The following is a 23959-nucleotide window of genomic DNA, read 5'->3' on the forward strand; positions in this document are numbered from 1 at the left end:
ATTCCTGGACCTGAAGCTTCTCAACAAACATATCCTCTAGGAGAAATTAAAAATGAATTCTCTCAATACAATTCTCCCATTCATTCGGTAGGGTGAATGAATGTGCCCTGGATTTTAAGGAAGTCTACACTCACTTTCCAATATACCTGACCCTTTGGCATTATCTATGGGTCCAAGAGGATTCATGCCACTTCTGATAAAAAAATCCTTCCACTCTCAGAGGGGTAGATTTTATAATTTTGTACGAGCGCGTACTTTTGTTCGCGCACCAGGCGCGAATAAGAGTACGCGGGATTTCAATAGATACGCGCGTATCCATTAAAATCCGGGATCGGCGCGGAGGTAGACGTAAATCTGCGCGCGCCAGCAGGCTGCTGGCGCGCCATCACCTGACCCGGTGGCTGTTCCGGAGGGCGCGGCCATGCCCCCGGAACGTCCCCGGGCTGAAACCACGCCCGCGGCACCGCCCCCAAAACATCACGTTATCCGCGCCACGCCCCCGAAACGCCGCATCATGACCGCCACGCCCCCCGGCACGCCTCTCCATGCAAGCCCCGGGACTTGTGCGCGCCGCCGAGCCTATGCAAAATAAGCTCGGTGCGCGCAGGGGGGGTTTGGGGTAGGTTTTCGGGGGGGGGGGTACGTGCGTTTCCTACTCGCGTACCCCTTTGAAAATCTACCCCAGAGTGTTTACAAAATGCCTTGCATTAGTAGCAGCACATCTACGTTGTCAGGGGATACAAATTTTCTCATACCTGGATGATTGGTTGATCCACTGCACATCTCAAGAAGCAGTTCTCTATTCTCTAGACATGACACTGTGACTTCTTTAGAGATTAAGGTTTCTCATTAACTTTGGGGTAGATTTTGAAAAACTGCGCGATCGCGTACTTTTGTTTGCGCAGCAGGCGCAAACAAAAGTACGCTGGATTTTATAAGATACACGCGTATCTTCTAAAATCCTGGATTGGCGCGCGCAAGGCTGCCGATTTTGGGCAGCCGGCTGCGCCGAGCCGCGCAGCCTGCCTCCGTTCCCTCCGAGGCCGCTCCGAAATCGGAGCGGCCTCGGAGGGAACTCTCTTTCGCCCTCCCCTCACCTTCCCCTCCCTTCCTCTACCTAACCCACCCCCCCGGCCCTATCTAACCCCCCCCCCCTACCTTTATCCATGGATTTACGCCTCCCGGAGGGAGACGTAAATCCATGCGCGCCGAGACCGGACCCGGGGGCGGTTCTGGAGGGCGCGGCCACGCCCCCGGAACGCCCCGGCCCGAAACCACGCCCCCGAAACGCCGCGCCCTGCCCCAAAAACGCCACGTCGTTCGGCCCCGCCCCGACACACCCCCTTCCGAAAACCCTGGGACCTACGTGCGTCCCGGGGTTCTGCACGCGCCGGCGCGCAAGGCCCTGCTCGCGTAAATCCGGTTGGATTTACGCGAGCAGGGCTTTGAAAATCCGCCCGTTTGAGAAGTCAAATCTAAAACCTACTCAGTCTCCAGTTCATAAGGTCATGCAAACTGTAGAATCCTTGCTTCGGAAGGCATTCATGCCCAATAAACTGACCTAGTCATGATCTCGCTTATCCAAATGCAGCTATCCAATCTGAGGTCCAAGGTGAGAAGCTCCTTGTAATATTGGGTAATTTAGCAGCGGCAATCCACATAGTTCCACTAACCTGCCTTCACATCAGTTGTTTTCAGTGGGGTGTGAGATCTCAGTGGGACCATCTCACTCAACCTTCTCTTCAGTAGTGCTAATCAGACCACCAATAGCAAGGGAGCTTCAGTGGTGGTTATATCCCCCGTGTGCTCCAAGATGGTTCCCTACTTCACTTGCATCCCCATCAGCTCATCACAATGGATGCCTTCACCAGAGGTGGGGAAATCCGTGTGCGATCCTTCCATACTCAGGGACTTTAGTATCCTCAAGAGTCCCAAATCCATCTTTTGAAGTTAAGAACGATATAGCATGCTCTCACCACCTTCACACTTCATCTCCGAAAGAGGAGCATCCTAATTCAGACAAATGGGATGTGATGTCTTCTGGTAGATCTGGCCTCATTAAAGGATATACAATCCCTGAAGAAGCTAATGTTGCAAAACATGGCACTGTGTAGGAGGGTTGGAAACTTATGTTGTTTCATTGATATAAAGTGATATAAATGCAGACCTGCACTTTTTCATTTATTTCATCTTGATCGTCTTTATGTACAGTGTGTTAACGATAGGAAAAAAAAGACTTGATGCTTATAGAAACATGCACAGATGTGTTCTCTTTATTCATTCGGGATATTTCACAAGTTTATGTTAGAAGTTAAGAGTTTTGGATTAACTTTTTGAATGAACAGACAATGACGGTAACTTTAAAACGAGTGTACCGGTGCCTATACATGTACATATATTCACGCAAAAGCACATACACAGGAATTTAAAATTGTGCATGCAGTTGTGCGCATATTTATTTATTTATTTATTTATTTATTTATTTAATATACCGACATTCGATCGAGATATCACATCGGTTTCCAGATAACTAAAGGAATAGGGTGGTAACAGCCCTATTTTACATTATAACATGGTAATAAATAGATATAAGAATATTTTACATTATAACATGGTAATAAATATAACAAGTTATAACAGAACTAACAGGAATACGCATATGACTTAAAGTACACTCATCGTGCATATGTGTGCCCATAATTTTAAGCGCTTACATGAGGAAACTTAATTTGCATGTCTTCCTTAACACTTTGTTGGTTTTAACGCGCACATGTAAATGGTTTTTAAAATATGCACGTGTGAAGGACAATCAAGTTTTACCAATTAGTTCATTAATTTGTCCAGCCTAACTGTATACCATCTGGTTCTTCATTCTTCATCTCCCTCAATTTACCTAGACCCCTCATCCTATTTTAAAGCTAAAAGGAGATTTCTGTAGACTTACACCTCAAGAGCAGAAGTAAATATACGCATACCATGTGTTGTGGAAGCTGGAATTAAAATACAGATTTATGTGCATAACTGTTGGGTCTGCCTCAGAATGCCACCAACATAATCAATGACCCCACCCCTTTTCTCTCCTTTTTTGCTTGCTCAGGCATACACATATATGCCATTTTAAATTACGAGTCGCTTGCGCTCAGTCCAGATACTTGTGTATGTGGGCCTTTTAACACAAACAACTCTTTTAAAATTCACCCTAATAAGTTTAAGGGATTTTGTTGAAAGGGACCACAAGTGTTTTTTTAGGCAAGTAGTGATTGAAAAAATAGCCCACTATTTCTTTGAAAAATCTATGAAATGTTGGCCTATTAGCTTGTGTTTTTTTTTTCACTTGTTTATAAAATCATATAAAACTATATATGCTTTAACGTTAGTAATATAGGTCTGTTTTTGGACTTTCTACACTTTGTATTATGTACTTAGTCCATTCAGTTTTGGTGCATTTTTGGTTTATTGACTTTTTTTGCATCTATAGTTTTCTATAACAAGCAGGGAAGAACAGGATCTTGGCTTCTGTGCTGGGAAGAGTTGAAAATCTGGAACCGGGCAGAATGACATCAAGCGACCCTGTAGGCAACTTATCTACCATGTGTCTTCAACATTCTAGCGGATCTAGCGTAAGGTCTCCGCATTGTTTTGACCTTACGAGTGCTGCAATCAGTAGCAAACTGTTTGACTTCTGGAGTCTACTTACAGTGGACTTGTTTGCACCACAGCAATACACAAAACTAAATCAAAATTGGTGCATTCTATCAACTGATCACAGACTAGCACAAGAAGATTAACTTGATTGAGGTCAAAATCTCATGTATGCTTTTCCACTGATACCTCTCATTTCCAAAACAGTACAGAAAGTTCTTCAGGATTGTGCCTGCCTGATCCTCATTGGCCGGCATGGCCCAGTCAAATTTGATATATGTAAATCCTCAAGCTTTGCAGCAGTCCTCCCATACCTCTGGGATCAGACTCTACTCATGGAACTCAAGACAGTGGGATGCACTTTCACCCCACTCTTTCAGCCCTCAACCTCACAGCGCTCAGAGATTGCAAATCTATAGTGTCTGAGATTGAAGACATATTGGTTTCATTTAGAAAGCCTCAATGCACTATGCTTTCAAATGGAAAAGAGATTCTCAATCCAGTGCCAAAGCATGATTCCAATTCCTTTTCATGTGAGCTTCTGCAGCTCTTATAATACTTGCTTCACCTTTCAAATTCACTGGCACAGTGAGAATACATCTCTGTCTGCCATCATGGCATACCATACCTTGTTGGGCAAAAAAACAAAATTCATGCATCCGCTCATATCTCATTTTATAAAAGGTCTCTGGCACATCAAACTGCCAAAACAGAAGTCTCTTGTTCCTTGGGATCTCAGTATGGTCCTCTCTCAATTGATAAAGCTGTCTCTCCAACCATTAGATTCTGTTCCTTTATACTTAACTTCGAAAGTGGTTTTCTCATTATAGTCATCTCAACAAGATGTTACGAATTGAGAGGTGGACTCTTGGTCCGGCGATGAATGTAAGTCCCACCGTCGGAAGGCGAGGCCAATCCCGAGGGTCACTGGCGGTGATAGATGAAGATCTGGATGCAGGCGCCTTCTGCAGGTCGTATAATCCAGATAGCTGGCGCCTCCAGCAGGTCGTGAGAACAGACAAACATAGTTCAGAGATCCAAGCAAGAGGAATATCTACAGCCAATCCAGAGATCCGGTACCAGAGAATTCTCCTCAGCCAGTCCAGGGGTCGAGAGCCAGAAAGTACCACAGCCAGTCCAGGGATCAGGAGCCAGGATATTCCGCAGCCAGTCCAGGGGTCGAGAGCCAGAAAGTACCACAGCCAGTCCAGGGATCAGAAGCCAGAATATTCCGCAGCCAGTCCAGGGGTCGAGAGCCAGAAAGCACCACAGCCAGTCCATGGATCAAACACGGAGGGTCAAATCAGGAACAATGAACAGGAACAACCACAAGATCCAAGAAGCCAAGGCAAGGTCTGAGATGAAGACCTTGCCTTAAATATTCTCCAGCTGTTGGAGCTAGCAGGAAGGAACCCATCCACTTCCTGTATGGCCCTTTAATTATCTTCAGCCGCGTCGCGTGGCACAGGAACCTTGGCGGGGGCGGAGCCAGAGTGCACCGAGAGACGGCCGACGCCGCGGCCATGATGGCAGCCCCAGGAAATCCACCGATGTCGACTACCGCCGGTGAGTAGTTGATCCCGGTTGCGGTTTGCTGCGGCCGGCGGTCCTAACATTACCCCCTCCTTTAGGCCTCCCCCTAGAAGGTTTGGGTTTCCCCGGATGAGTAGCATGGAAATTCTTGAGCAGTTCCTTATCCAGGATATTAGCAGCAGATTCCCAAGAATTCTCTTCTGGCCCAAATCCTTCCCAAGCTAGGAGATACTCCCATTTACGACCTCGTCTCCGGACATCGAGAACTTCCCGGACTTGGTAAGTCATGTCTTCCTCCAGCTGCAATTGTGGAGACACAGGAACCTTTCGAGAGGGCCATTTGAGTAGCAATGGTTTCAACAAAGATACGTGAAAGGCATTGTGGATACGTAGAGAGGTGGGTAGACGTAGTTGATAGGTCACAGGACCTATTTGTTTAGTCACAAAAAAGGGCCAATATAGCGGGGAGCCAGTCGCATCGATGGGACCCTCAAACGGATATTTCTGGTGCTGAGCCACACCTTCTCTCCTATACGAAATTGTGGTGCAGGTCTCCACATGAGAGGTCTAGAACGGGTAGATGTGAATCGGTTATTTACTCTTTCGGATAGTAGAAAGACTAGGGGGCACTCCATGAAGTTAGCATGGGGCACATTTAAAACTAATAGGAGAAAGTTCTATTTTACTCAACGCACAATTAAACTCTGGAATTTGTTACCAGAGGATGTGGTCAGTGCAGTTAGTATAGCTGTGTTTAAAAAAGGATTGGATAAGTTCTTGGAGGAGAAGTCCATTACCTGCTATTAAGTTCACTTAGAGAATAGCCACTGACATTAGCAATGGTAACATGGAATAGACTTAGTTTTTGGGTACTTGCCAGGTTCTTATGGCCTGGATTGGCCACTGTTGGAAACAGGATGCTGGGCTTGATGGACCCTTGGTCTGACCCAGTATGGCATTTTCTTATGTTCTTATGTTCTCCGATGTCGGTCCGCGAATCTTTTAGCAGTATGTGCGGCCCTTTGTAGCATCTGTCGGGTGTGTATCCAAAGTTGTTTTAACTATGTGGCAGTAAGCTGAGCCGCTGGAGAGGGAACAGATAGGGGTGGGGCACCGGTGGTGTAGGTTGTCGACCAAAGACAATTTGAAAAGGAGACGATCCAGTCGAGATACAGATGTGGAAGTTATGAGAGAATTCCGCCCAGGGCAACAATGCTGCCCAGTCATCCTGTCGAGCATTAACATAGGAGCGCAAGAACTGTTTTAGAGTACGATTAGTCCGTTCTACCTGCCCATTGGCTTGAGGGTGAAAGGCGGTGGTGAAGTCTAAAGCAATATGGAACTTGGCACAGAGGTTCCGCCAGTATCGAGCTGTGAATTGCGATCCTCGGTCAGATGTGATGTGCTGGCGTAGACCATGAAGCCGGAACACATGTGACATAAATAATTGAGCCAAACGGGGAGCAGAAGGGAGGGCGGGTAGGGGTGTAAAGTGAGCCATTTTGGAGAATCGATCGACCACTACCCAAATAACAGTATGGCCCTCTGAAGCAGGCAAATCAACAACAAAGTCGGTGGAGATGTGAGTCCATGGCTTCGTCGGTGCTGGAAGTGGTTGTAACTGCCCCCACGGTCTCCCCACAGGATTCTTATGCTGTGCACAAACAGGGCAGGAGTCTACGTATGCACGAATGTCCTTGCACATCCCAGGCCACCAGTAAAATTGTTGAAGGAGATCTTGTGTTCGCTTCCGTCCTGGGTGCCCAGCAAACTGAGAATCATGTCCCACTTCAGTACCTTATTGCGGAGTCTACTGGGTACCACGGTTTTCCTGACTGGAACTGAAAAGGTAGCTGAGAGAATGATGCGGGCTGGATCAGTAATGTTCTGTAGAGGCTCCTCTCCATCTTCACTGTCAAAAGAACGAGACAATGCGTCGGCTTTGATATTCTTGTTTGCTGGTCGATATCTTAGCTCAAAGTCAAAACGTGTAAAGAATAATGCCCAACGGGCTTGACGTGGGTTCAGTCGTTGAGCTTGTTGTAGATAAATTAAATTTTTGTGATCTGTAAAAACTGTAATTTTATGTTGGACCCCCTCTAACCATTGTCACCACTCTTCAAAGGCAAGTTTGATGGCCAATAATTCTTTGTCGCCAATAGAATAATTGTGTTCTGCAGGTGAAAACTTCCTTGAAAAATAGGAGCATGGATGGGATGTTCCTCTTACGTCATTCTGGCTCAACACTGCTCCAACTTCCTCAGTAGATGCATCGACTTCTACAGTAAATGGGCGTCTAGGATCAGGGTGGTGAAGGCAGGGTTGTTATAGAAAGGAGTCTTTGAGGGCTTGAAATGCTTCTACCGCCACTGCAGGCCAAGTTTTGACATTAGCTCCTTTTCGTGTGAGTGCGGTGAGTGGTGCGGACAGCTTGGAGAAATCTTTGATGAAATGTCGATAATAATTAGCAAATCCAAGAAACCGTTGAAGTGCCCGTAGTCCGTTAGGTTGAGGCCACTCTTGTATGCTTTTTACTTTAGTTGGGTCCATTTGGAATCCCTGTTTGGAAATAATGTAACCCAAGAAAGGTAAGGATTCAGTTTCAAAAACACATTTTTCTAGTTTGGCATACAACCAGTGTTCCCTTAGTCGTTGCAACACTTGTATAACTTGTTGGCAATGAGTCTGTAGATCCTTGGAAAAAATCAAAATATCATCAAGATATACCACAGCACAGATATACAACAGGTCTCTAAAAATTTCGTTAACAAAATTTTGAAAAACAGCAGGAGCATTGGTCAACCCAAACGGCATAAAAAGGTATTCATAGTGTCCATCTCTGGTGTTAAAAGCAGTCTTCCACTCATCCCCCTCCCGAATCCGGACCAAATTGTAATCTCCTCGTAGGTCCAGTTTGGAAAATATTCGGGCTCCTTGCAGGCGGTCAAACAGTTCCGCAATAAGAGGCAGAGGATATCGGTCCTTGATAGTGATAGCATTAAGTCCACGATAATCGATGCAAGGGCGTAATGTCCCATCTTTCTTGTTTACAAAAAAGACCCGGCCCCCGCAGGAGAGGTGGATCGTTGAATAAAACCTTTTTGCAGATTGTCCTGAATATATTCAGACATAGCTCGGGTCTCAGCAGCAGATAAGGGGTAGACATGCCCTCGCGGCGGTGTGGATCCTGGAATCAACTTAATAGCGCAGTCGAAAGCACGATGTGGGGGCAATGTGTCAGCGGCCTTCTTAGAAAATACATCTGCAAATTGTTTGTACGGACCAGGTAACTCCTTCAGGACTGAGGTACAGATGAAACCGGAAGCTGGAGTTGTTCCCTTCAAACAAGTCGTACGGCATTCTGATCCCCAATGAATAAGTCGTAAGGAAGACCAATCGAATTGGGGATTGTGGCGCTGCAACCAGGGTATACCAAGAACCACCGGATGAATGACTCTCTCGAGGACGTAAAAAGTAATTTGTTCAGTGTGGTCGGGCGCAATGTAGCAGTCCAGAGGTTCCGTGTGATGGGTTATTCTTCCTGGTAAAGGTTCCCCGTGAATGGAAGAAATGATTAATGGCTTTTGACAGAGTCAGGTAGGGATCTGAAGTTTATCCACTATTTCTTGTAAGATGAAGTCTCCTCCAGCTCCCGAATCCACTAAAGCCAGAGTAGTAAATTCCTGTCCTTCAGTACGAAGAGTCACTGGTAAGGTGAGTGGGGGTTTAGGAGATGTGAGGCCTAGGGAAACAACCCCCAAGGTTCCTAGGCCTTGTAGTTTCCCGGACGAATAGGGCAGGTTGCTAGTCGATGTCCGGACCCTCCACAGTACAAACATAGACCCACTTTGCGACGTCTCAGGCGTTCCTTCGGTGATAAGGGACCCCCTTCCAAGCTGCATGGGTTCCTCCACAGACCCTTCACTGGTGGAGGTTTCTCGGGGGGTCGCAGAGGTGGATTGAGGAACATGGGAGATAGCTGGCCGTCTCCTCCAACTTATGCTCTCTCTGGCCCTTTCTTGCAGCCGGCGGTCGATTCTAGTTGTTAACTCAATGATGCTATTTAAAGAGGACGGAAGTTCCAGAGCGGCCAGTTCATCCTTAATTTTGGCTGATAATCCTTCCAGGTAAATAGTCCGAAGGACATTCTCCTCCCAATGAAGTTTGTTAGCCAAAGTATGAAAATCAATATTGTAGTCCGTGAGAGAGCGCCCTCCTTGACGGAGATGAAGCAAGTCAGTAGCGGCGGCAGCTTGTTTCCCTGGTTCCTTGAAGATAGTCCGAAATAGTTCTATAAACCGTGGGAAGTCCTGTAGTACTGGATCCGAGCACTGCCACAGCGGAGAGGCCCAGGCAAGGGCTTTGCCTTCCAATAATGATAAGATGTAGGTGGTTTTGGTTATATTGTCTGGAAAGAAGGGGGATTGTAGGCGAAAATGCATATTGCACTGATCCAGGAACCCCAAACAGAGACGAGGGTCTCCGGCGTATCGTGGTGGGGCTGGTAGAGGAAGAACCGGGCGGGGACAACCTTGTGCTGCGGATGGAACTGATGCAGGTGGAGGAGTTGCGGCTGGAGTACTGGGTTGTGTAGCAACTACTGCGTCCAGTCGAGCATTGAGTTGCTCCATGGACGCCGCCATGGATTCTAGCATATTCTGTTGCTCCATGATTTTCTGAGCCAAGCCGGGAATGACACGCAGTGCAGAAGCCTCTGCCAGGTCCATGGCCTTGGCTTACTGTTACGAATTGAGAGGTGGACCCTTGGTCTGGCGATGAACGTAAGTTCCGCCGTCGGAAGGCGAGGCAAATCCCGAGGGTCACTGGCGGTGATAGATGAAGATCTGGATGCAGACGCCTCCTGCAGGTCGTATAATCCAGATAGCTGGTGCCTCCAGCAGGTCGTGAGAGCAGAAGCTGGCGCCTCCAGCAGGTCTTGAGAACAGACAAACACAGTTCAGAGATCCAAGCAAGAGGAATATCTACAGCCAATCCAGAGATCCGGTACCAGAAAATTCTCCTCAGCCAGTCCAGGGGTCGAGAGCCAGAAAGTACCACAGCCAGTCCAGGGATCAGGAGCCAGGATATACCGCAGCAAGTCCAGGGGTCGAGAGCCAGAAAATACCACAGCCAGTCCAGGGATCAGAAGCCAGAATATTCCGCAGCCAGTCCAGGGGTCGAGAGCCAGAAAGTACTGCAGCCAGTCCAGGGATCAAACACGGAGGGTCAAATCAGGAAGAACGAACAGGAACAACCACAAGAGCCAAGAAGCCAAGGCAGGGTCTGAGATGAAGACCTTGCCTTAAATAGTCTCCAGCTGTTGGAGCTAGCAGGAAGGAACCCATCCACTTCCTGTATGGCCCTTTAATTATCTTCAGCCGCGTCGCGCGGCACAGGAACCTCGGCAGGGGTGGAGCCAGAGCGCACCGAGGGACGGCCGACGCCGCGGCCATGATGGCAGCCCCCGGGAAATCCACCGACGTCGACTACCGCCGGTGAGTAGTTGACCCCGGTTGCGGTTTGCCGCGGCCGGCGGTCCTAACACAAGAAGAGTTAGTAAACTTCAAACTTTTGTCCACTACCTTCCGTATTTGTAGTTCTTCGAACCCAAAGTTTCTACCCAAAATATTTTCAGCTTTCCATATGAATCAATCTGTTGTACTACCAACTTTCTTCCCAAGGCCCCATGTGAATGAGGGAGAAAAAGCCTTCCATTATCTGGACTGAAAACGGACCTTGGCATATTATAAAAGAGGTACTTTGCCTCATCGTCAAACTAACCAGCTTTTCATCTTGTATGACCCTAGCCACCTTGGAATAGTAGTCTCCAAATGAACTTTATCCAATTGGATAGCTAATTGCATCCATCACTGCTATGACTTAGCAGAACTTCAACGTACAGACTCAGTCAAGGCTCTTTAGTTAGGAGCTATGGCTTCCTCTATTTCTTATCTCCCAGAAATACCCACCAAAGATATCTGCAAAGCTGCGATATAGTCTTCAGTCCCCAAATTAACATACTCATCTTAGTCTTTTCTTACGCATTACCATGACTCCACTCATATTTATACACACCCTCAAAACAACTTATAATAATCCTCTATTCACACAAATGAAACCCCAGCTAAAAGGAAAGTCCTTGGATCTCAGCTTGGAGATGGATTCAGATTAGAACTGCATTAGTACTTATCAGTATTGATTTGAAGCTTTGGCAATACAACGAATTTGAGATGCCTCAAATAGTTTAAATCAGTGCTTTGTAATATGAAGTTAATCAAAACAAATTATTATATGCAAAGGATAACAAATAATTTCAAATCAGTAAATATTAACTTTCTTAATTTAAAGTACTTCTATCCAGAATAAAACACTTTTTCTATTCAGTTTTTTTCTATGGTTACAGTTAATTTAACTAATTCAGTCAGTGTGACTTCAGTCAGGTTCAATCATATACTAATTCATAAGTAAATACTTAGGATGTCAATAATATATCAGAAACAGTTTCATTCAGGTTAATAACATTTAAATCTGTTGCGTTCGTGCCTGCTTTCGCTCCTGCTCCACCCTTTCTACCTGTGTGGCTACTCCCTCTGTGCCTGATGGATGGCTTGATGCCGTGGCGTCTCCATGCTGCTTCTCCCCGGCGTCCCCGGGCCGGCGTGACGCTGCGGATCCTCCATGTTCCTGATGATGTAGGGCGTGCGCACGCTCCGAAGTATGTACCAGCAGGGGCGCGAATCTTAGGGGCATCCCCCTGTATTGACGTCCTCCGCTTCCAACATAAATGGTCTTTACTTTTGCTAACAGATCGAGTTAGCAAGGACTTCGATTAGACTAGCTTCGGCTGTCCAAAGACTACTCTGCACCCAAAGGATTTTTTGCGGGATTCCTTCAGACCCGCTTCACTCTTGCAACATCGCCTCTCCGGACCTACCAGGGGTACTCGCTTCTTGAGGGCTCATGTTCCTAAACCCTCTGAAGATTCTCCATTGCCTGGAAGCGATCGCAAGAGACGGACAGTGTGAGTTATTATTTCAGACTACAGATAGGAACCGGTACTCGCTCCTCGAGGGCCTATGTTCCTGAATACTCTGAAGATTCTCTATTGACTAGAAGCTATTCCAGATACAGACTATTGTGAGTTACCACCGCTCTCTCAGAGCAGTCCCTGGAACCAGGTACTCACTCCTCGAGGGCCTAACCCTTCCAGCTACTGAGCTATCTCAAGACCTTATGTGAGTTATCATTTAGTACTGGCTATGTATAACTGCATACCCTGTCTATTCACTATCTACAGTCTCTTTGCAGTTCAGCAACCTTGGAAGCGCAGTTCTAGTATCTGAGGGACTTCAGCCCTACCGGGCATACCAGCTCACTACTGCTACCTCTGGGGTTATACTACTTATCTAATAAAGAACTGTCTGTGCCTGTCTCCATACTCCAGCCTAGCCGGTGGTCCCTCTTGGGACTTCCTCCTGGGGGGCGCTGTCATCTGCCATCGGCCCAAGGATTCACCTATTTACTTTCTGTCCAGCTGGTACAGATTGCCAATTCTGCAGTCTACATCATAACATATTGCCATTCCTTAACAGACCCATAGGAGGCAGTTCACTACAGATTGCTACTCCTCCCCTTTGAGGAGGGGATTCTATCAGACTGCTATTCTCATCTGCTAGCCCCTCCTATCCGTATAGCATATCCTGCATCAGATTGCGAACTCGCTATCAGAAGTACAACAGATTGCTAACTCCTCCCCTTACAGAAGTATCCAGCAGCAGATCCCTAACAGATTGCTAACTGGAGCAGCAGATATACAACAAAATCATAATTAAGCCTAATTCAATATTGAACAATGATTTCTAAGAAGTGTTTCACCATATAAATCCTAAATTGAAAGAAGATGTTATCTCCAGTAATTCAGCAATGCTAAAATTCTTATCAATTTTGGAAAAATAGATAAATGACAATTTCTAATCTAATAAACCACAAAAGCTACTTTTTGTGAAGAAGTACATGAATAATTCAGAAATTAAAGTTCTTTTCTTTTTCATTCTTATTTCTAAAAACAATAATATACACGCGTAACCCTTTAAAACCCCTCCAGTGCGTGCTGAGCCTATTTTGCATGTTATAAAATCGGGCATAGATTTGTGAGCGCCGGGTTGCGCGCACAAATCTACGCTCGTGCCTAAATCTTAAAATCCAGCCCACAGAGAACAAAGCAAACTTCCAGAACGCTACTAGAAAACATGGAATGGATTTTAAACCTTTCCAAAGCAGAAGAGGTATGGTGACAGTACCATATAGACAGCACCCAAGACTAAAAAAATAAAAAAAGATAGTACTAAAATCCCCCTTCTTTCCTGTCTTGAGAATGAAGTTGAAAAATATCTTTGTTTACATAGAATTTCTCTTCTCTTTCCAAGGACATGAATATCTAAACAGTTCTGAAGGCATTTTATAGTTAAGACTGATTATGTATTCCTTAACAGATAATATAACTTCTTTCTCAGGAACAGGGAAGACAAAAAAATATGGAGAAAAACAAATATTAAGGACTGTCTTTTTAATCAATTATTTCACACTGAAGAAATAAACATCATTGTGATAGCTCTAAACTTACGTACATATGTCATCACAGCTGTAGTTCTAGGCACTTGTTAGTCTTTTGCAACAAAGCCAAGTTATTTTGCTAAGATAAAAGCAGAGCGGAAAATTTGTTTATGCAGGGTTGCTTGTACTTAGCATATAGATGATATATGCACCAGTTTGAAGATTTTATCTGGTATAGTGAAGGATGTTAAGGTATGGATGTAGTATGAATGGGGTGTGGTGTATGCAGTGTGTGTGGTATTTTCATAATGTCGTTGTTATTTGGCCGAATAAATATAGACTGTTTGTGATATCTATTATGTATGAGAGTCACGTGTAAATTCACCCGTACTAAGTTTACCTTTTAACTTGTGAGTTATCTATCTAAATGGCTTTGAATATTGACCTCTAGGAGGTAGATCTTAAAACAATATGCCATCGCGTACTTTTGTTGGCGCACCAGGCGCAAACAAAAGTACGCTGGATTTTATAAGATGCGCGCGTATCCTATAAAATCTGGGATCGGCGCGCACAAGGCTGCCGATTTTGGGCAGCCTGCGCGCGCCGAGCCACGCAGCCTGCCTCCATTCCCTCCGAGGCCGCTCCGAAATTGGAGCGGCCTCAGAGGGAACTTCCTTTTCGCCTGCCCTCCCCTTCCCCTCCCTTCCCCTGCCTAACCCACCCCCCGGCCCTATCTAACCCCCCCACCTTTATTTCCTGATTTACGCCTGCCGAAAGCAGACGTAAATCAACGCGCGGCAGCGGACTGCTGGCGCACCAAGACCCGACCCGCAGGCTGTTCCGGAGGGCGCGGCAACGCCCCCGGAATGCCCCGGGACGAAACCACGCCCCGGGCCCGCCCCCCAAACGCCGCGCCACGCCCCCGAAACGCCGCGTCATGCGGCCACGCCCCCGACATGCCCCCTCCCGCCCCTTTTTAAAAACCCCGGGACTTACGCACGTCCCGGGGCTCTGTGCACGCTGGCGGCCTATGCAAAATAGGCGCGCGAGGGCCCTGCTCACATAAATCTTTTCTATTATCACTTTCTCCAGTTGAACCCTGCTTGAGATATCTTAGAAACAGTAATTATCTGCGCACAAGGAGCATGGTAGTTCTCTCACATGGTGACATCATCAGATGGAGCTTCGACATGGAAAACTTAATGTCAGAGTTTCTAGAATTGTGACTTGCCACATTGAGCATGCCCAGCATGCCCTATATCGCGAGTCCACGTGGGATCCCTCTTTAATCTCTTATTTTTTGCGGAGCTGCAGAATCACGGTTTTGAGCTCACTTTTGGCCTTTTTTGCTTCTTCTGAAAAACGTTTCACTTTTTCATTTAACGCGATTTTCTTCACCTGCATTTGACACCAGGTCCCTCTCAGTCTTCTCTGTTAAATTCCTGGTAAGGGTTTTCGATGTTTATTAGTAAGTTTCCTTTCGTGGTCGATTCTCTGCAGTGGTGGTGCTTCAGTGCCTGCTGGCCATTGATGCCTATCGCAATAGATTTTGATCTTGCCTCCTATTTATTTTGACCCTTAATGGCTGCATCCGGGTTTAAGCAATGTCTTCGGTGCACGAGGACCAAGCCCATCATTGATCCTTTTGATGAATGTGTCCTCTAACTGGGGGGATCACATGGCGTCTGGGGTTGCTGCAAATGCACTCAGATGACCCCGAAAGGACATCATCTTCTCGACAAGATGGAGCGCCTTTTCAGGTTGAAGAAGTCAGAGCCATTGGCCTGGAAGGATTACGGAGCTGCACCAATAAATACCAGACCATCAACATCGGAGGTTCCATTGATGCTGTCATCTCATAGGGGTGCCTGAGAATGAGCATTGTCAGGCTCCTCCAGGCCAAAGATATCTGGTTCCTTGTCATTATCCTCGGCACCAGGGAAAGGCCGTGTCAAGCATTGAGGGAAGTTGAAGAAGCATCGGTCTCTGTCGATACATGGTGCAGGGTTCGGTGCACTAGCTCATGCAGTGATGCCCCGAAGTGACCCCTGCTGCAAAGAGTACCAATCCTCCATCAGTGCAGGGGGTCCGTAACAGTCTCCACCAATCCAGATGACAGTCACTGATCCTTCTCTCAGTTCGGAAGAGGATCTGGTCACCCCTCCTTCCTCCCAGTCACTGTTGGCATGCGCAATGTTTTAGGAGGAGTTCGAAATGCAAGTATAGCTGGCAGTCAAGTGGACAATGTGGAACATCAGTCTCATGGCACTGGAGCTGGCACCATCCATCTTGGAACCACTGTTGGAGAAACTGCATGTGCTTATTGGTACATTACCGATGCAGTCAGTGTCAATTTCCTGGTTGGTGTCGGTGGCCATCAGGGCACCGCAGCCTCCCTCTGCTGATATGATGGTCATAGCCAGTTCTTTGGAGAAGGAAGCTCTGCTTAGGCCAGCTGAAATTCCGAGGCCTGCAGCCACCTGTCCAGCCCTGCCAGTGCATGCACCTCTGGACGAAGGCTGAACACTCAGGGCCCCATCCTCTGTCAGTGAGGATGAGAGCACCTATGACATCTTGGGAGGATGATACCACGGAGTCCTCCACCGATGGCTTTGAGGGTCTCCCCCCTCAGACCTTTCTCCAGAGGAGTGAAGAAGGTCTATGTCTGAGGACCTAACCGTCACAGATTTTGTGCAGGTGATGGCGGAGGCCATCCCTATTCAGTTGCTGATAGAGGAAGATGCCAGGCACAAAATGCTTGATATCTTCCAGTTCATGGATACTCCTAAGGAGGTCGTGCATGACATCCTTAAGGAGTTACTGCTGAGGATGCACCCCCTCACAGCGCATCCCGTGAATAAGAAGGATGATGGGGTTTATCTTCTCCAGAAGGCTCCCAGGTTTGATAAGCGACAGCTTCCCCACCAATCAGTGGTAGTCAAATCCACTCTCAGGAGAGCTAAGCAGTCTCTGACCCATTTCTCGGTGTTCCTGGGGAATGATCACAGAGTTATGGATGCTCTTAGGAGAAACGTTTTTTAGGGAGCTATGCTCATTGCCCGCATAGCTGCCTTCCATATCGCTAGTGCATAAAGGCCTGGAGTGCGGAAAACACGAGGTCTGAGCAACCTACGATAGTGTCTAAACAGTATCAAGTGTCTCTGCAGGGGGAATTGGTGCTCGCAGAATAACATGGCTGTGGGCCTTAGATCTACGACTAGAGGTACAGGGAAGATTAGCTAATGTGCTGTGTACTGGGAAGAATCTCTTTGGAGATAGGGTGAGGGATGTGGTGGCCCAGCTCCAGGACCACCATGAAACCCTCCAGCAATTCTCCATCAGCACTCCGGACCGTCCTCCTCCTAAGAGGTTGGCAAGATTAGGGCAGAAGTCTTTTTTTCACCAGAGGAAGTATTATCCTCTGCCTCCTCCTGCCCCAGGCAGCAGAGAACTCCCATGGCCCAGCCGGTCAACTCCAGGGTCGGAGTTTTGACTGGGTCAAAAGGAGCGTAGTCTAGGTACCCATACCTGGAGTGATGGATCTACTAGTCAGGGGAAGGTTGTGATTCTTTGCAAACTAGTGGCTCAGTATAACCTCAGACCAATGGATCCTTTCCATCGTCCATCAAGGGTACTGATTGAACCTATTGGGTGCCCTGCACAATTGCCCCAGGATCTTGTTTGGGGGCCATAGTGCATCAGGAAGTCCTACTAATGGAGCTTGTCTCCCTCTTAACTGCCAGTGGTCAAGCCTGTTCCACCAGAGCATAGAAGGTGGGGATTTCACTCCAGGTACTTCCTGATTCCAAAGGAAACAGGAGGACTCCGTCCCATACTAGACCTAAGAGTCTTGAACAGAAAGGAAAAGTTCAAGATGATTTCCTTAGTGTTGAGGTCCCGAGGGCGGCTGTCTCGGCGATTTCCAAGTTCCTTACCTGCCTCACACCCAGGCAGGGACTTTTCTAGTTGTTACCTTTCTTACCTCACAAGAAGTTCTCAATTTACTGCCTGAGGCTCGTAGCACTCAGGGATTTCGCTGCGCGGGCTGGCTTGTTAAAGAAAAACACTCACAGCCTTTATATTACTCAATACTCTTTATTATAGAAAGCAAAGAAAAGCCAGAAAAAGAATACAAGAAAGATACAAGTTTCTTGGGAGTGGCTTGGAGTGTCTAACCATGATGTACTACCAACGCCTGCTCAGTTATTACAAGATACATCATTGTCCTATATACAGGTATGGCTGACAGCGTTTTTTCTTTTTTTTCCTCTTTTGTTTTGGGATGGCTCCCTTATTTGGAGTGGAGAACTACTGAACCTTTACCTAAACTAATGATGTCAAAATACTGTTATCTGGTATACTCCCCCCATTCCGTGTTCAGTAACTAGGCCTTGAGCTGGAGCCAGTTCTCTACACAAACTGCTTCTGTTTCTCATCCATGTTATGTTTTGCCTGCTCATAAAGGCAAAATATATTCTTTTCTCTTGTGCAAAACTGTTCCATTAATTTCATTATTTAATCCATATTATTAACACTGGGCACCTTGATCCCCCTTTAACAAAAAAGAGGACTGGCTATCCTCCCTCGATCTGAAGGATGCGTACACCCACACTGAGATCTTCACATATCACTGGCAGTATCTTAGATTCATGGTGGAAAAATAGCACTTCAGTATTGGGTGTTGCCGTTTGGGTTCTTGTCTACCTCATGGGTCTTAACAAAATTCCTGAGTGTGGGGGCGGCACATCTCTGCAGGTTGAGGGTGCATGTTTTCCCTTATCTGGATGATTGGCTGGTCAAGAGCACATCTCAGACAGGGGATGTCATGTCCATGCGCTTGACCATCCAGGTATTGGTGTCATTAGGTTTGGCATCAACTACACGAAGTCCCATTTCAGCTTGTCCCTTCAATTGGACTTCAGTGGAGCCCTGCTGAACACGTCTCAAGCCAAAGCCTTTCTGTCTCGTCAAAGGCCATCACCTTGATGACCATCGCGGCAAAGATTCAACATATCCAGCAGGTGTCAGCTTGCCAGATGTTGAGATTGTTGAGCCATATGGCCAGAACTATTCACATCACCCTTTGCAAGACTAACATACGCAAAGCCCAATGAACCCTAAGATCACAATGGCGCCAGGCCACGCAAAACCTCCAAGATCGCATCCAAGTCACCTCGTCCCTCCAGAATCCCTTGTCCTGCTGGCAGCTACTTTTGACTCTGAAACAGGGGATCTTTTTCCAAGGTTCTCCTACCCAAATTTTCATAACCAGAGATGCATCCATCCTGGACTGGGCTGCTCATGTAGATGGCATAGCCCAGGAATGCTGTTGCCAAATCAATTTCCTGGAGCTCTGGGCGATCAGATATGCATTATGGGCTTTCAGAGATTAGCTGTCCAACAAAGTTGTCCTGATTCAAACTGACAACCAAGTGGTGATGTGGTATGTCAACAAGCAGGGAGGTACAGGTTTATATCTCCTGTGTCAGGAAGTGGTTCAGATCTGGGCATGGGCCCCGTCCCTGGGATGGTGCTCAGGGCTATGTATTTGGCCAGAGCAGAGAACATGTTAGTGGACAGTGAGTTGTGCCTTCAGGCCCCGCAAGTGGTCTCTGGAACAAGTGATTGCTGATCAGATATTTCACCTGTGGGGGAGCTGGGAAGTGGTTATCTTCATGTTCCCTTGCAACAGAAAGGTACCTCTGTTCTGCTTCCTGTATAGGAAAAATGGCAAACCAGCCTCAGTCACCCTCACCCAGAATTTGGGCAAATGTCTTCTCTACATTTATCCTCCAATTCCCTTAGTAACAAAGACTCTCTCGAAGCACTTGAGGACAAGGGGACTGTGATCCTCATAGCCCTTTATTGGCTGAGACAGGTCTGGTTTCCACTTCTGCGAGAATTGTCCATTTGGAGGCCAATCAGTCTGGGGACTTCCCACATTTCATCATGCAAGATAAGGCAGGTTGAGACATACCAACCTCCAGGCTCTGTCGCTCACAACTTGGATGTTGAGAACTTAGTTTTGTAACCACTCACTCTATTAGAAGATGTGTCTCGGGTCGTGATGGCTTCTAGAAAGCCTTCCACTAGAAAGTCCTACAGACCAAAGTGGATCAGGTTTTCTGTGTGGTGGGAGCAGAAGGTTCTAGATCCGTTCTGACCCACAAAAAACTGCTTGATTACCTTCTACACCTATTGGAAGCTGGCTTGAAAACCAATTCCGTTAGAGTTCATCTGAGTGCAATTAGCACATACCATCATGGTGTAAATGGTACGCCCATCTCTGTACAGCTTGTGGGGCCTGTTGCAATTGATACTTCCCCTAAGGCCTACCGCTATGTTTTGGGTCCTCATTGTGGTGTTAGCTCAGCTGATAAAAGCTCCTTTTGAGTACCTGCCCTGGAAGGTCATATTATTGGTGGTGGTCACCTCAGTGCACAGGGATAGCGAGCTCCAGGCCTTAGTGACGTATCCACCTTGCACTAATTTTTATCATGACAGGATGGTCTTGCATATGCACCCTACGTTCCTGCCTAAAGTCGTGACAGGCTTCCATCTTAACCAGTCCATTGTCCTGCCAACATTCTTTCCCAGGCCCCATTCACATCAAGGCGATTGAGCCCTGCACAGTTTGGACTACAAGCAAGCCTTAGCCTCCTATATGGAGCAGACAGAAGCCCTTAGACAGTACACCCAGTTTTTTGTTTCTTTTCTCAGAAATAGGTTGGGCATTGCCAGTGACAAGCAGACACTATCAAATTGGCTAGCAGATTGCATCTCCTTCTGTTTTGTCCAGGTGGGATAGCATTTTGGAGGTCCATGTCAAGGCTCATTCTATCCAAGCCATGTCTGAGTTGGTGGCCCACTTGCGAACAGCTCCCATGGATATCTGCAAAGCTGTGACATGGAGTTCTCTCCACACATTCATATCTCACTATTGCTTGGATAAGGATGGCTGACGTGATAGTAGGTTTGACAAATCTGTCCTTTGGAATCTGAGGTGTAGAACCCAACTCTTTCCTGTCTAGGTCCCATTATTTGGGTTCAGGCCTTCTTCCCCTCTTGTTATCAGCAACACCATGGTTGGGTGTTTGTTGCCCCCCCACCCTTTCATGTTGGGGCATAGCCTGTAGCTACAGATTCATCGATGTGTGAGGACTACCATCCCGCTTGCTCTTAGAGACAGAATTGTTTACCTGTAACAGGTGTTCTCCAAGGACAGCAGGATGTTAGTCCTCACAAAACCAACCTATCACCCTGCAGAATTGAATTTCTCTTATTTTTTTTTTTTATGTCATAAGACTGAAGAGGAACCCCACTTGGGCATGTTCAATGTGGCACATCAAAGTTCTAAAAACGTTGACATAAGTTTTCTGTGATGGGGCTCCATCTGATGATGTCATCCATGTGAGGACTAATATCGTGCTGTCCCTTGAAGAACACCTGTTGCAGGTTAGCAACTCTGCTATTTTATAACATACAAAACTTTTCTTATTTTGTTGTATTTCAGTAATGCAAACACTATTAAGAAAAATCACAATGACCTAGTCTTTCCTCCATGATAAGTTTATTGAAGCAATATCTTAATTTACAGTTTAAATGTAAATGTTTTAAATATACATTTATTAAAGCATATTACTTAGGGCTACCAAAAAAGATGGTGTAAAGACGCTTCTTATTTCTAATTATGCCTTATGTTAATTTGCAGAGAAAGTCTTTCATCAAACTTCACTGTATTTTCTTACACTGATGAAGGGAAATTGCTTGTAGAGCAGCCTTATATTAGGGTAAGCTGAGTTATGTTTTGACTTTCTGAATGTATTTTACCAGGAATGCTATTGTATTTAGATACATTTTCTCGGGCTTTAATTTTAAATTTCCTTCTTGTCTCCCAGATCAGTCCAGACAAGTGGGATTTTTTTTCCCCTACCAGCAGATGGAGACAGAGAAAAAAAGTTTTATTTTACCACTGGAATATAAGACAGTGTACCACTTGCAGGCACTTAGTATTCTCTGTCTTCAGTAGATGGAAGAGGTGCAAATCTTGCAATAGGACTTTGGAGATGAACATTTATTCCTAGGAATGCTAGGTCCTGGTTTTGCCCATCCCTCTGGTGGAGTAGGGTTGAACAGGGTGTCAGTAACCCTTGGTTGACATGGACCATGTCCTAGAAGAGCGTTTGATAGCTCACAACCTGACCTCCACTCCCTCTGTGGCTGATGGATGTTGCCACCCTCTCCTGAAGATTCCTCTAAAGGGAAGTAGTTTGTAGGTTACTCTTTCTATTAGTCTTATTATGAAGTTGACTGTTTACTGTTTTAGGTGTTCTGGGCCCTTTAAAAAAGGTTGAAAAAAGAAAGACACAGCCAGGAGACAGTGTGATAGTGGGACAGATATGGGGAGTTCAGGCAGTGTCTACATTCCTAATAATCTAATCACCAACTATGACGGCTGACCTAACCATTCCCTCCTGGGCAGTAGCCCTGGAAGACACATCCTCGGTGCAAGAGGATGGGGAGAATAGGTCCTTGCTTCAGGATCATTTCCTGCTGCACCAGGTCGATGCTCACCGATCATGAGACCTTCTTCCTCCAAGGTAGCACCAGGGCTGCCAGTCTGAAGATGGGGCTTGGCTACTATGTCCCTGAAGGTCTCATCTATAAATCTCTCTGTCTGCCTCAACTCCTCCAGGTCTGCCACTCTAGCCTCCAGAGATGGGACTCGTTCTCTAAGAGACAAAAGCTCTTTGCATCGGATGTACATGTAGAACTTCTCACTGGCTGGTAAAAAAAATCATATATGTGACACTCGATGCAAAAGACTGGGAAGCCCCCCCTCTTGCTGCTGGACTGCTGCTTTCATTTCAAATTTGTTCAGTTCCTAGTTAAGTTTTAGGTTGCTATGGGAGTAGGAATGTGTCTAATTAGGGTCCTTTAAATGTATTAGTATATTCACTATGGGGTAGATTTTCAAACCGCGCGATTTGGCCTACTTTTGCTGGCGCATCAGGCGCAAGCAAAAGTACGCTGGATTTTAGTAGATACGCGCGGAGCCGCTAAAATCCGGGATCGGCGCGCGCAAGGCCATGGATTCTGTATAGCCGGCGCGCGCCGAGCCGCGCAGCCTACCTCCGTTCCCTCCGAGGCCGCTCCGAAATTGGAGCGGCCTCGGAGGGAACTTTCTTTTGCCCTCCCCTCCCCTCACCTTCCCCTCCCTTCCCCTACCTAACCCACCCGCCCGGCCCTGTCTAAACCCCATCCTTACCTTTGTCGGGGGATTTACGCCTCCCAGAGGGAGGCGTAAATCCCCGCGCGCCAGCTGGCCGCTAGCGCGCCGGGACGCGACCTGGGGGCGGGTACTGAGGGCGCAGCCACGCCCCCGGACCACCCCGGGCCGTAACCACGCCCCCGTACCCGCCCCCAAAACGCTGCCGACACGCCCCCTAAACGCCGCGACGACCGGGCCCGCCCCCGACACGCCCCCCTCGGAGAACCCCGGGACTTACGCGAGTCCCGGGGCTCTGCGCGCGCCGGTAGGCCTATGTAAAATAGGCTCACCGGCGCGCAGGGCCCTGCTCGCCTAAATCCGCCCGGATTTGGGCGGATTTAGGCGAGCAGGGCTCTTAAAATCCGCCCCTATGTATTTGGTGGTGGCCTACAGGGAATGATCAAACTCAATAAGGTGTGGGGAATTTGTGAAGTGAAGTTAAAAGGCTGATTTCTATTTTTTTAGTGTGAAAGTGGCACCTGCCTATAAATTAAAGGATGAGCTAGGGATGGGTGGGAGAGGGGTGGGATGTTTGGGAAATACAAACACACTAACTTCTGCTTATTAGCTGCCTTACTGACTATTTAAAGCACAAACACACTAATATACCTTAATAGATTACTTCTCCCCAATAGTTTAAAAAAAAATTTCACAAGCTAAACTTACTGTTTTCTTTCAGCCACCAGCAAGGTAATCCTCTCCTCTCAGTGGAAGCACTGAGATGAGAGGATTTCTACAAGTTATGATTTCTACAAGTTACAAATTCTGAGTAGATTGAAACCTTTACTAAACACAGCAGATTTCAGAACAGTATTACAATCTTTAATTTTCTCTAACCTTGATTACTATAATTCCCTACTTCTGGGACTTCCATCTAGTCATCTAAAACCTCTTCAACTACTGCAGAATGCTGCAGCTAGATTATTGGCTCCCTATACAATCAAGAATAATCTACAAAGT

General features: G+C 46.7%; 1 protein-coding gene across 1 annotated transcript in view; it reads left to right on the forward strand.

The window, feature by feature from the left end:
• Positions 1–23959, forward strand: part of LOC115092769 (disintegrin and metalloproteinase domain-containing protein 9-like) — a 461831-nt gene that overhangs the window by 80828 nt on the left and 357044 nt on the right. The window contains exon 4 of the mRNA XM_029604072.1: positions 21440–21518. Within this exon, the coding sequence (XP_029459932.1) occupies positions 21440–21518 (79 nt within the window). The remainder of the gene's footprint in view (positions 1–21439; positions 21519–23959) is intronic.

The sequence above is a fragment of the Rhinatrema bivittatum genome, chromosome 5 (genome assembly GCF_901001135.1).
Source record: "Rhinatrema bivittatum chromosome 5, aRhiBiv1.1, whole genome shotgun sequence".
Classification (NCBI taxonomy): Eukaryota; Metazoa; Chordata; class Amphibia; order Gymnophiona; family Rhinatrematidae; genus Rhinatrema; species Rhinatrema bivittatum.